General features: G+C 38.8%; 1 protein-coding gene across 1 annotated transcript in view; it reads right to left on the reverse strand.

Moving 5' to 3' along the window:
* The window catches only part of LOC139714856 (ubiquitin carboxyl-terminal hydrolase 7-like), a 39,563-nt gene that overhangs the window by 12,278 nt on the left and 11,898 nt on the right, over positions 1-15,387 (reverse strand). The window contains exon 3 of the mRNA XM_071626502.1: positions 12,273-12,375. Within this exon, the coding sequence (XP_071482603.1) occupies positions 12,273-12,375 (103 nt within the window). The remainder of the gene's footprint in view (positions 1-12,272; positions 12,376-15,387) is intronic.

A 15,387-nucleotide genomic window follows, 5' to 3' on the forward strand; every position in this document is an offset into this window, starting at 1 on the left:
AGTTCACCTTCATATACATGTGGATTGAGTGAATGCAACAATATCAGTAGAACACATCAGTGAAAGTTTGGGGAATATCGGACAATCCGTTCAAAAGTTATGAATTTTTACAGTATCTGCGCAGTTACTGCTGGACGAGAAGATTACTACAGTGTATGATGTCATATGCGTACAACGACATAAAGAAAATAAAAAGAGAATTTCACAAAATTTTACTTTTTGAAAAAAGGGTACATTTCCTCAACTTGTCACAGATGTATGTTAAGGGTAATACTATTCCCCTTGCCTTCTGAAAGAGGGAAGTCAAAAGACCATTTATCAAACAAGGAAAGAGAAAATATGTTGAATTTTCTTTATATTTTCTTTATATCGTTGTACTCATGTGACATCACAAGCTATAGTAGTCTTCTCATCCAGCCTTCAGTGAGCAGAAACTTCAAAAGTTCATAACTCTAGAAAAGATTGTCTGATTTCCTCAAACTTTCACTGATGTGTTTTACTAATATTGCCGTATTCACTCAACCCACATGTCTGTGAAGGTGAACTTGTCCTTAGATGAAAAGAAGAAAAAAGACTATATACTGTAAACATACTCTGCTGGGACAAATGTAATGAATAATAAGTGTAATGCACAATCAGTAATTAATGTAAAACTGCTATCAATCTTAGAATCATTTGCAAATCTGTCACACAAAATCTTAATATTTTGTTAAAGAAAAACGTTTGCAAAGATTACAATCAAATAGAATTTTCTTTGACCACAAACAATGCACATGAAGAACCAGCACAAGTTCATCTTGGCTTTCACAGAGACTCCAACCCCAAGCACCTTCTGATCTGGAGATTCTCCCGCCCGAAACCCCTAGCAAACGGGAGACTCCAAGTTCATGTGTGCGAAGTTCCCAGGGTTCTAGATGCTCTCTGGTGCTATCTAAGGCTTATTTTTTCAACATACGATAGCAATAAGTAAGAAATCATTTCCAACAGGAGACACAGAGCCAGGGCGGGAGAAATTAAATCTCAAGCGGGAAAACGGGAGATTTTGCAAAAATGGGTTTTCGGCCGGAGATCTCCCGTCGAAAACGGGAGAGTTGAAGTCTCTGCTTTCAAAATATTTGGAATCCTGTGTTGGGCATGTGTTTGGCACCAACATTATCAAATACACAAGTGTACTTCACACTGATTCAATGATACACAAAACCACTGTAAAGTACATCATTATCCAGTCACATACAGTACGTACACCTTGTATCTTCAATGTAAGCTGAAAATCTTGCTGTGCTATTTTGGACTGCATTTGGTGGTTTCATGTCATATCAACATATTACTAAGTATATCACTTTGAGCAGGAGCTACTTATTGATTCCAGTCATGGAGCAAATTTTGAGCATTAAGTCTTTTCAGTGCACAAAGTCCATATAGCCATGGAGAAGAGTATAAATGGATACTTTTAGCACAATGCTTGGGCTTTACAGTTTTATTGAACAAGAGAGAGAGAGACCAAACAAAACAAAAAGCATCAGTGTTTGAATCAAATCCCTCAGATCCCATTAGCCAGTTGAAATGTAAAGATGCTCCTCATAATGTATGATTTTTACATGAATTGCAGACTCTGTTCCAAGTACACTTGTACATGAATTGTAAATGACATACATTGTGCAATGGCACAGGGGATGGTACGATGTGAACTGTTTTATACTTTCATTGATCAAATCCCTTGGCATAGGAGGGACAGGGATAGAAGAACAGACAAAAGAGAAAAAAGAAAGGGAGATAAAAACAGACAGATAGAGGAAGAGAGAGAGAGAGAGGAGAGAGAAGAGCAAAAGCGAAGGAGAGAGCTCTCTCTACAGGTACTTCCATCTACACCAGATGAACATGCTTCGATTGCAATATTCACTGCAGTGGCTCTCATGGATGCTATCACTGTGCTCTTTGACAAAAAAAAAAAAAAAAAAGAAGAAGAAAAAAAAAAGCAGAGGTCCAGCAAATCCTATTCATGGACTAGCCCCCTCCCCCTTCAATTTTTATTGCATTTACATGCAATAGGTAATCTACGCTTTTAGAATTACGTGATACCACTATGTAAAAGGCATAATGAGTATTTATCAATATTCATTTAACAAATATTGTTTACATTCGAAAAGCAAATTACCATGTACACATACACACAATAATAATCATGGTATTTTATAAAGAAATCAAATTTGTCGTGAGTGTTCATGATCCATAAAGTCAAGATGGGACTCCCTTTCCCCATTTGCTAGTCGTCCCACCCCCAAAAGATGATCTAAAATGGCCTACATGTTCCAAAAGGGCAAATAATGACAAAACACATAACCTGTTAAATGATGAATCTTAATAGTGGGAGCAAGCTCATAACTCATAAGCACATGAACTCACTCAACGCTAAACATCTCAGATCTCGTCTAAGACATGGATGTCGATTCCAGCAGAGGTACCCCTCCCCCCCCCCCCTTATTTTCAATGTTACTGGTCTCAAAGCTATGAATTCGCTCTCAAACAAGAACATAGTTTGAGCCGTCATACTTCCGAGAACATTTCACTTGCAAATTACAACATTAACAATCACTATATACAGTGCATGCATGATTTCTGGTCAAAGCACATCTGGCAGCATGGCACACATAAAGAAAATAAATCAAATAATCTGAAGCTATCTAGAATATACAGGCAGCACTCTTGAACGTGCCTAAAATAGGAGAGCAAGGAGCCTACAGACAGTCGCAAAAAAAGAAAAAGAAGGAAAGTCTGCCATTTTCTGATCTAGAAACACAGAATGCCAAAACAACAGAAATGAGCGGCCACTTATTGTATATGACTGCATATGTCAAGGAAAAGCACCAGACCAGGGAGAGGCTTGATGAGCAAAGGCATCCAAAGGTAAAATTGAAGGAAACCATTCAGAGCTGTACGATCACCTCATAACTTAAAGCCACTGTTTACCATTGAGAGCAGTGATCAACAAAATGTATGAGTTATCACATTTGATGCATACAACACTTCAGTTGTATCACCACACATACTACCACAGATAAAAAATTTTGCAATAAAGCCACAAATATAAGGACATGTCACTTATTTTCTCAATAAACCATAACTGTAGACAGTTTATTCTAGAAATGATTATAATCAAACTAATGTTCATATTTTGTATAATACTCAACATTGATTATACTGATTAACATTTTTTACAATGGTTGTTTCTATCCCTAACTCACATTTTAGAACTACAGATTTGTACTTATGATGCAATAAAGCTTGTACTAAAAAAAAAAAAAAAAATCTGCAAATGGTAAGTAGTAGTTTGACTCTTAACATTACCATTGGCAACTTGTTTTTATGCAATCTCAATGGCACTTTACAGTGGTGGATTTGAGATGATTAATCTGTTCTGTGAGAGGGACTTTGGAGAGTGTGTGCAACTCTATGGGGGTCTCTGTGCCAATCAACACTCAAAACACATAAGGATTGTGGAAAGTCTGATTATGGAGGGGACTGCCTACATGTACATCGCAGTATTAAATTATACAAGAGTGCTTGCCTGATTTTTCTCCTGTCAAAAAAAATAATAAAATATATTATATAAGAGAAATGACTATGTCTTGCTTCCCCCACTGGTGGCTTGACTCTTGGCTGCTTTTACACTGTTCAAGAAATGTAATTGCAATGCTGAATCACAATTGCGATATAGAATTTCTGTCCATACACATGACCACGGAAGGCTTCACGGATTCTGCAAATTGGAATCTTAACCCGTTCCTCCCAAAATTCTCTGGAAGCCTCCAGTGCCACCAAACGAGATTCTTTTTGCAGGCCGACAACCACATGCTACTACAAGTGGGGAGGTCTTAACGGAGACTAGGCATACACACAAGAGGTGCTTGCAAATGCATGAGTTCATGTTATCAGCCATACATACTGTACATGCACAGTACATGTAGTTTCAATGTGCTGGTGGCAGAGCCGCTGCCCAGCAGGCAGATGGTGACAGCTTTAAGTCCTGGCAAACAATATTCTCTGCTCACAAATATTAAGAATAATCAAGCATCCCCTACTTACTATGGGAAAACACTTTGGTTGATATTTGCCAGACAGTAATATATCATTAGTTACCCCCTGCTTGTTCACGAAATACGGGCAAATATCTACGGTCTGGAGCCATATTCCATGAGGCCGGATATGGCACCAGACCGTAGATATTTCCCGTATTTCGTAAGAACAAGCAGGGGTTAACGATTTTATCTTTTTAAGCGTAGATCTGGCCTTTGCTGTATTTTTGGGCATTGTGCTAACCTTCTTCTTGCTGATTTCCTCTCCTGAATGATGTTGAAATCGCCAGCTGTCAGCCATGTTGACTTACATCTCGTGAGCTAATTATGCGTGCATACAAACACGCGCAGCTAGCTGCGTAATATCATGACGTCATATCACGGAATACGGAAAATATTCAGTGGCGGATTAAGAGCATGCGCACAATATGACCTTATTCACAGAATATGGGAAATATTCAGTGGTTGGTCTGAGTAACACAGGTAATACAGGATTTTATCAATTACGTGATTGGCCAATGAGATTACAGAATTCACGATCACTAAAAGATAATACGAAATATTCCTATTGCACACTACGAAGCTCACACTCAAATCTCAACATGAAGAATGACTCATGTCATACAATTTGATATCTACGTCAAAGCTCTCCCATGATGCTACAACATTGTTAACGATCATAAAGAATGACCGCATTGATTGCCCACATTTGTGGTACAGCAACCAAGACCAAGCATAACCATGGGTGCTGTATACATCGTGGATTTCCTCTGGTGAAAAATATAAGGTACCATTACTAGCACTGTGCAAAGTCTGTGGGGTTGCTGCTGGCTCTACAGTCTTCTACACATTGTACATGTGTGACAATAACATACAAGCATTTGTACATTCTGTATGGTAAACAGCATCGATGTGGCTACTCCGTTGTACACACTGTTATAAATAGCTTGCCTTGAAGATTGAGGATATCATTTATGAAGTTACATTATGTTCGTTGTATCTAATACTTAAAGAAATAAATGACAATTTGGTATTGCTACTCTTGATAGGAAAGGATGACCTAAAATAGTAATAAAAACTTATTTTTCCTGCTTCAAAAGAGCCATCTATGTACAAGCCTATCTACATCAAATTGTCTATATCACAAGCATTTACATTGTAATCCTGCTGCTGTATCTTCATTAAAATGCATGTGAAAGTTCTTGTCTACACTACATGCATTGAATGCTAGAGGCAACTCGCGAAAATTTCATGCCGCAAAAAAGGCCATAGGCTCCAGTTTGCGAAAATTTCATGCTGCGAAAATATCCTGTTTTACAGTATTTATCAAGAAAATAAGTGTGATTTTCTGCATGCACGTATGGGTAGAAATGAACTGCTTGGCAGATGTCAGAGTGCTTTTGTAAGTTTTGATCTTGGTTTTTTGTGGGGTTTTTTCTGGCCTTGTATCTTATACACAAAGGCTCACTGTTATCACATTGCCCCCCAATACATACATGTAATATACACACACATGCACAGTATGTATGTACATGTACATTGTATACAATCACTGATGATATTCAAGCTACTGGATGATGCTACCCAGTTTGACGTAAATTATTCAGGGATGTGGAAAGGCTCTCCAAGCAAGTCCTGAAATTCTAACTGGATAGCTGTACACGTTAATTTCAAATTGGCTACTGTCTACATTGCATGCAGGGATGGAATAGGTGTATGTGAGGGTCATATCAAATGATGCATCCAATGTGTCACACAGCAGAAATCATGCACATCCACTGTGGTGTATTAATTATGTTGCACTGCCATTCAAATTTTATCAACAACAGATGATTTTGATTTCTTTTTTTTTTCAAGCAAGGTATATTACATTATAGAAGCGGGCTACACATCTACATGTAGTTACAACATCCATGAACTCATATGCAGCAAAGGAATTCCATTGAAATACATGTACATCATACAGTACATTACTATGAGTATCAGATGAGTGACTATATTTGATAAAATATGTACGTACACCATGTATAACATGTACGCCAGAGAGAAATGCCAAGGTACTTTATTCTTGCCAATCCAATGAAGATCAACATCAAAATTTTGATACACTGTGTATGTTCACCAATTTGATCTTTCATACCATGATTGCCTTCTCAATATTTGCAAGGGCAACGAAACAATGTGATCAAAAGGTAGGCATAAAAGGGTGGAAATGACAATGTAATGTTACGAACTATGCTCAGTATAATGGATAAGAATAGCTCAGTACATACCATCTGGAGACAGGATAATGGCTGAAAAATACTGTACGGCAAGATATTTTCACGGCAAGATATTTTCACGGCATGAAATTTTCACCAATTGCCACTGGCATTCAATGCATATAGTGTAAACATGAACTCTCACATCTGCATTTTAATATCATGAATCTTGGCTCTCGTGAAATTAACAATATCAAACTGCACATGAACTTTTGGGTTTCACAGTTAAAGAACAGCCCAAATGAGACAGATAGAGAGGAAATGTAAAACAACAAAAGAAAACAGGAGAGAAAGACGGAGACAGAAGCTCAGAAAATTATCTATATTGAGTCAAAGCAGCAGTCCTCCTTTAATAACTTAAATGTTTTATGTGGCTGTTTGAGTTATCCTCATCTCACAACAAGCACCAGTTGTACATCCTATTATTATTGTATTCTTTCAAATTACAATGCACATGTATGCTACATGAAAGTACACACATGCACTCTCAAATGAACTGTACTACAATAAATATGACTATCATTATACAGAATGATGACTTCATGGACCTAGTCTCATTTCAGACTGAGCATTGAGAAATCGCTTGATAGAACATGTGATCAAGTTTAAGGTCTCACCACAGCGACACAATTGGAGCACAAACTCGCCATTGGCATGACAGCTGCCTACAGTAAGCCCCATTATTGAGGAACAGATGCCAAGAGACAGATCATGTAAAATGCATCAGGCAGATCCCCTACAAGTACCATGGACCTACAAGTACTGTACATAATGTACATGTATGTACTCATGATTGAATTGACTAGTGCTACAGTAAGAACATTATCTGCAGAATGGAGGATGTGTTTATGCATGTATTCATACATGTGTATACATCTGAGTTGCTTTACAAGCATGTGTCCGTGTGACATGACGTGTCAAGTATGTTGAGTAAAGGTGGACTGGCAGCATTTCCAATACCATTCTTCCAAAATCTAGTTCGTACAATGTACTTCCCAACATGGGGATAATTTTCTCCATACCATAACATGCCAATGAAACACATTAAACAACAGATCATACATTGGTTCATCTTGGTAAACACACTACACTGATATTCAAACTACGTATTACAGCTAGAACTGTTTTCTTGTATATTCCTGTTGGATGAAGACTAATTATGCATGTCTTCCAAAAGGAAATATGGTAATGAAAGAGCATGACATACATGTACAAACTGCTCACTCAACAAGCAGGGGTCTGCATGTCAAGCTACACTGCATCAACCCAGCATCAACCCTGATATTCCATGAGCTCTGTGATTTACATCTCTGTCATTGTGCCAATGCATTCTGACTACAGTTACAAGGCAGGGTGCTAAATAAACGCTTGCCCGATTGCCTGGGGCTGGTGAAAATCAAAGTCGGGCAAGTGTTTGGAACAATGAGAAGAAATGCTTGCCCGAAGTGGGCAAGTAAAAAATTGTGAAGCTACCCTTTTTTCACTATTCCCCCTTCAAACCCACAAAAGCAACCACACGGAAGCCCAAAGAAAATGACTATTCAGTGATGCAGTATACTTTGATTTCAGTCAAGCAAATTTTCAATACTTACATGAAGAAGCCCCAATGCAATACAGGAACCAACACTCGATCAAACCAAGTTTGTTACTCCAATGTGTTTATGTGTGTTAATCAACGAGTGCTCTTTATTCAGATGATTGTGTTTTACAAAGCCCTTGACTTACAAGTGATACCGGTATATTTTTGGACTTTTTTTTTTGGGGGGGGGGGGGAGCAAGTAAAATTCATATTAGGGCAAGTGTTCTGCAACAATTTGAAAATCTGCTTGCCTGACTGGGCAAGTGGTAAAAAAAAAAAATTATGTACACAGCATCCTGCAGGTGCTATGAATAATACTCTCTATATGAGATGACACAAAGCAATACTTACTAGCATGTGTGCACTGGTGCTGTCACCTGTTACCATCATTATGTCACAAATGAACAATTATGGGTTTTGTTGTTGTTGTTGTTGTTTTTTCAAACTGTATTTGGGCGATCATTCATAAAAGACCTTGTTGATAATGCAAAATGAGTCCCATTCGTATAAATGGTGAATACCGCAGTATTTCATAATGTCAACACAAATATACCATGGTATTTACGGTGGACTGGTACATACATGTGTAATTCAAACTTCTTGTGAAATACGTATGCGAGCTTTGAGTGTGAATTGTGTCACGAAATACCACCCATTCCTCATATGACCTGACATACTTCCTATTTCTCCTCGTAAGAGAACCAACTATGCAGGGAGATGTACTTTCGGGCCAGAAATACCGCGATATTTTGTGAATGAGAAAGGTTGGCCTACCAACTGAAATACCACAATATCCATTTACCATTGTATTTCACAAACATACTACAAGTGACAACAAATTACTGTGGTACTTAATACCCCAGCAATTCTGAAGTGATTGTCACTTTGTCCATATGCCACACTAAAGCAAAAGTGGCCATCTGTTGACCACACTATGTGCGATGTACCACATCCAAAAACAGGTATGCAATGATGTCACTCAGAAACTGAAGTCCGAAGTGCAGAGCAAAATAAATCATGAAGGAACATGTGTACGATCTATGCATTGTGTCACTGTGTGTGTGTGTGTGTGTGTGTGTGTGTGTACACATCTTCTACATGTTTGCAGAGTTGGGCAACAACTATCAAACATGTCATCACAGGATAAGGTTTTTCAGTTCATTGCCACATCTGTCAAAAAAAAAAGAAAGAAAAAGGACAAGGTACCAGCCCCAATTTACTATAGTACATCATTGTAGGGTCTGAAAAAGCATTGCCTCATCTTTCTCTGAAAACGTATCTTATGTGGTACACATAGAATTATTATGAACAAATATTCCCATTTTCATGGTACCTTCGTATCTTCAGTAACCGGAATACAGCTGTACCTTAGTGACAGAACATGTCTAAAGAGGCTCTTGTCAAATTCTGCTTTTAAAGGTGCATGGTCCCGGTGTTTTAGTCATATGCGTACGCGGGCGCACGGCGCAAGTTTCCTATAGAGACCTACGCTATCGACTCCTCTTTAGCGCTTACGCTTTGGCCCACTTCCCCGAGTCCAAAGAAGTCCGATCCACTGTAGTCAGTGGTCCGATCAGAGTTCGGCTCATGATTCGGCTGAGGGGGATGACAGCTTTAGCAAACTCCTTTTGTGATGTCATAATAACAAGCACATATGCACGCACCCTGGCATTACTACAGACTGCGCTATGCGCAGAGAAGACAACGAAGGCAACGTTACTTAGCAACACCTACGCACTTTACTCTTGATGACAGCTCAACTTCGGTAATCTTCGTATCAATGCTAACGGTGATTGGCAGTATCATCAACAGCGCACTCTACACTACGGGTACTATGCCCCTTTAAGAGGTTGAACACATATCTGTTTATAATGTGGAGGGTCAGACAATCCTGCTGATTTCTGAACCATACGTATGCCAAAAGTAGCGACATCAAAGTGAAAACGAGGAAAAGAGCAATGGTATACCTTCTTGGAATCTCAGCAATATCTGAAAAGCAGTTACCTGCGATATCAATATGCCTACAACTCTAACAGACATTATTATTATCGTTGTTGTTGTTTTTTGGAGGGGTGGGTTCATGCAAATGAACAAAGTGCTTAATTTTGCAATATTTTCACTGGTTCTTAGCCCAAATTCTACAGTACTCATACACACATAGCTTGAAGTACAGTAGCCAGAGATAATGACAGAAATGGCAACAACACCTAATTTAGACTATCTCAACAGAAGCAGCTGGCTAAATAATTGACCAATAGCTTTTTAGTTATCAAATGGCACACATGCATTTAATTTGGTAGAAACAGAGAACCAGATTTAAAGCAAAAGAAGACTACCATTTTTACCCTCAAATGCCCTTGATAATAATGTGTATTAGAATTGCACTATAGTAGCAGTGATTGAGTTAAGGGGCTTTGAGCGTGATTGTATCCATGTATACATGCACTTTGTGAATGAGAATCGTACATAGTACAATGTTGTAGTGTCATCGCAAGCAACAGTTCTGTTAATAGTGTTCATACACTGTAGATCTATATAGCTGTACATTCCATAAGTGAGTGCAGCGGCAAGGGTACGCACGTATGTACACATACACACACACGTGATCCAGCTTTGCGCCACGAACGCCGTGTGACGGCTGATGAGTGTCAAATTTGCACCTATGCATGAATGGTACCATGTCTAAAGCATTTGCTGAGACCAAAAAATGATTAAAAGGGGTGTTTTCAAGGCATTTTTCCTACCTGAAGATATGGAGCTGGTGAAAAACTAACCACACCATCGGATTATGAAGCATATCCAAAGCTACTTGCTTGCCACACGCTGGTTCATGTACCAAAGCAGACACAGAGATTGTATGGGTATGCATGTGGGTGTGATTGTAGTGATGTAATTACATCAGTTCATTGTCACAGTCACATACCAGTGCTCTTAATATGGAGACAAACTTCTTTCATTTAATCCCAAATTTGTTAGGATTCGTTGGCAGGGTGCTATGGGGAGAATGCCAAAAGGGCAAAACCCAGCACAAAATTGCATGTCAAATTGACACATCCCACATTTCTATTGTGTTCCATGGGACCTGCGAGTTAAAGGACAAGTTCACCTTCATTAACATAAGGATTGAGAAAATGCAACAATATTAGTAGAACACATCAGTGAAAGTTTGAGGAAAATTGGACAATCGATGCAAAAGTTATGAATTTTTTAAATTTTTGTGTTGGAACCGCTGGATGAGGAGACTACTACAGCTTGTGAGTCATATGCGTACAACAGTATAAAGAAAATATAAAAGAAAATTCAACATATTTTCACTTTTTTCGCATAATAAAAGAGCAATTGACTTGCCTCTTTCTCAAGGCAGGGGGAATAATATTACCCATAACATTTATCGGTAACGAGTCAGGGAAATTTGTACTTTTTTCAAAAGATGGAATTTTGTGAAATTCTCTTTATATTTTCCTTATATTGTTGTACGCATGTGACATCTAAGTTATTCATACACTGCAGTAGTCTTCTCATCCAGCGGGTACTGCACAAAAACTTCAAAAATTCATAACTTTTGAACGGATTGTCTGATTTTCCTCAAACTTTCAGTGATGTGTTCTACTAATATTGCTACATTCTCTCAATCCTTATGTTTATGAAGGTGAACTTGTCCTTTAAATCAGATAGGGCCTGTATTCGTCTTAATGTTGGCAGGATGCGATCTGACATCCCAATAATTGCACAAAACACTTTCTTTTCTGAAGCATCTTGAAAAAAAAAAGCCTTCAGAAAACTGAAAGGGCTTTAAACCTCAGATACTACCCTTTTAAGACTATGTGGGAATAAATGAATACCTCATGCTCAACAGATAACTGCACAAAACATTTGGCATAAATGTGTATGAATTTGCTTTTTGATATAGAATCTTCAGCATTCACAGACATGTCACTGACCATGAAAAATTGAATTAGAACACAACTGCACTTAGCCTGTGTTTCACTCATACAAAATGATAATATTGTAAATCAAGTAACTGCCTTCATTTGTACAGTATGGAAACATAATGCAGAGGGGAAAAGTTAGGAAATAATTTGCCATTTTTCATCTTCGAATCCCCCCCCCCTTTCCGAATAGCTGTAGCATGCAGAGAGTACTATTTCCACTTAAAATTCATGCTTCATTTCAAGTGCACTTGTTTGTAGTTTGTTTGTTTGCTTTGTCTTGTGTTGATTTGTTTTGTTTTGCTTGCTTGCTTGCTTGCAACCTCGATGCATGAGGCTGGCTGACCCTTGGGCAGAAGAGGCCTACATTCTTTCTGGAGCTGCCCATCTCCCTATGAAGGCGTCCTTGACCAAAGACTATCGCACTTACCAGGGTAGGTTTCTGACAGTGACAGCACTCCCCAGCGAGGTCTCCTTCAGCTTGCTGATGTTGTGCACTGTATGACGGAATGTGGCCTCTGAGCGACTACCATCTGAACATGGAAATGGACAAAAAAACACAGGCACGGATGAAAGAAAGTACATGTTTAATGATGAAAGATGTCTGCATCTGACTGTTGTCAATTACAATGTGACCACGATAGACACAATCTGTACATGTACATATGTACATGTTGTAGCTCAAATTGACTTTCATGCGCAATGGATCTTTAATGTGCACAAACTGTAACTGCATCTAGAACAGTTTTTGCATAATTTGATAGTGCATCCATGCATGTACAAAAGAAGACCATATACCGTAAAGTTCCGTGTATAAGACGCACTATTTTTTCGTCGGAAAACGTTGAAAATCGGGGGTGCGTCGTATACACGGGTACAGTCGAATCACGGAAAAAAATCCGTCATGTACACCCAATTTTATAAGGCTAACTTGGGGCCATGTATGCCCATCGACGTTTGGAAGGTAAGCAATCACTAAAACTTACGGATAAAAGAGCGATCTTTCAATCTGGACACACACAAAAGCTGCAAATACGAGATAAACTTAATATATTGGCCTTGTGCAGTAACGATGTATCAATCTGGCCATAGACAACAGCTGAACAGCACTGCTGTATGCTACCGATGTCAGTCTACCAAGCTACCAACAGCCAACCTAGTAGCTGGAACACGCGATGTACAGGTATCATTACTAAATTACCGATACCGTAAAACTTATCAATGTACTAGTATCAATATGGCCATAGACAAAAGCTGTAGGATCGACACTATGTCACCGTAAATATGAACGATGTGTGAAGCATGCATGCATATCCATGTCGTTCGTTTGCTCTTCATTTCACGAGTGCGAGGGCAGCTAGGATAGCATAGCTACACTGTAGCATGCTAGCTAGTTAGCTAGCAAGCCTTTGGGGCAGCAGCTGCAGAGAGGCTTTTGCAATGGACTCGCGTGCACACAGCGATCGGATTGAAGCGCGCTTGCCCGTTGCGCGCTGTGTGTGCAAGTCCATTGCTCTCTGTGTGCGTGTGCTGAAATTATAGCGAGCTGCCTTTTGCAAAAGGATAGCACAGCGCATACAAGCATGGTACAAGAGACCAAGGAGTGTGTTTGAAGCTCCTTGAAGAGACACACATGCTACTAGTAACAGTGCATGAGTGTAATTACCGTACGCACCGTACGTCTTGCCGTATGATCCTTCTGCTACACTTGTTGATGTTTTTCTTATTTTTCGTAATGAACCTTCAAGTCTGACATGTGTCAATATGCGAGACACCCTCTGCTATGTATGACAGCAAAGATCGTACTGTACACTCATGAGTACGATATGCATGACACATGTACCACGATTGAAAGGCGAAACAATAGCAAGTGAGTACCGAGACAAGTCTCTCATTTGATTTTGTTGATGTCCGATGAATACCGTTAAAAGAAAATATAGAAGGAAAAATAGAGCGAATACATGCTGCATTCTAGGGAAATTTTGAGCTGAAATAATATGTATGACACACGCAATATTTGCGTGGACATTTTCGTGTTTTTCTTTTTTTTTTAAATTCTAGGTCCGAAATTAGGGGTGCGTCTTATACACGGGTGCGTCTTATACACGGAACTTTACGGTAGTCACGTTCCCTAATTTTGTCTATCAGCTAAATCATGCATGTCCAAGACAGTCACTATAATCAATAGATAATGAAATATAACCAAAACAGTACTAATGCAAACACATAAAATCCTAGGGTGTAGGAAGCTTTAGAGGTCTTTACAAAAAAAAAAAAAAAAACTGAGCAAAATATAATAAATGCCAAATTTCATGTTTTTTTGTTTTTTGTTTTTGCTTTGGTAATGATAAAAAAGGTACTGCAAATTATAAATGTTTCCTCATTTACCTGTCTGCTGATGTATCATGCCTGCTCTTAAAGCTATTTCCTCCTGGCTTAGTAAACCAGGAGCAACAACAACAACAACATCATAAATGAACACCAACAGTGCTTTTGTGTAGCATCGCACTTCTGCTAATGAGGGTTGTGCTATTGAAATTACCCTGGTATTTCATATTGCAGCTTTTCCACTCTGAACAGCATCGCACTCTCATCATCCTCACCTGGGAGGAAGATGGGGGGCAGAAGGCCTAGCAGTGTGATAAATCCCATCCATTTTAATACCACAAGGTCAAACTGAGCGTGTCACATGGCAGTACTAATGCTCCCTCTCCCCCACATTTCTGTATTTAAAACATACAATGTACATTGCACACACATCTCAATCCATTTAGAGCATACGGGTCACACATAGGCTGGTGCAATATGCATCACACAATCTACATGTACCCTGGATAATATGCTACACACAGCCATAGGATTGACTCTATGACGTGCTCCCTAAATCAAGGCACAGGTTATGGGTAGAGGAATTCTCGCGATACACAAGCAATCCAATATATTGATCCCACAGAACAGCAAAATTTTGAGGCACAAACCCAATTGAATGCACAATATCCCAACATGAAGTATGCATAGATGGTTGATTAAACTGGACGACTGCATACTCAGCTGTGACGTATAATGTACTTGGAGGACTGCAGGGAAAACATTACATTGGTTCAGTGGTGAGTGCACAACACTATCGCCACGTTTAGATGCTTACTGGTCCATAGCATGTCTGGGGACCATCATCTCCATCAATGCCCTCCCCCCCAAAAAAAAACAAACAAACAAACAAAAAACAAAAAAAAAAACTTCTTTCTATTCAGTATATCATGCTTTGTGTTGTCAAAAATATAAAATGCAGAACCAGCTGCCCTGCTGTATTTTCAGGAACTTCAACAGTCCTCCATCACATGAAATACAAGTTGTATCTTATCATTATAATTCTTTTCTAAGGAATACAATACAAAACCCCAAAAGATCATATCACTGAGTTTGTTCTATAATTTGCTACCTTACCACTTTATCAACTGTCGACATTTCATCATGTTTTTGAATGCTACAGTGTAAAGTATTAAGCAAGTATTGTGTGAAGTATAGTGCAGTATTTTTGTGCACAT

The sequence above is a fragment of the Diadema antillarum genome, unplaced genomic scaffold (genome assembly GCF_040938485.1).
Source record: "Diadema antillarum isolate AM-2024a unplaced genomic scaffold, OU_Dant_1.0 seq00002478_RagTag, whole genome shotgun sequence".
In the NCBI taxonomy this organism is placed as follows: Eukaryota; Metazoa; Echinodermata; class Echinoidea; order Diadematoida; family Diadematidae; genus Diadema; species Diadema antillarum.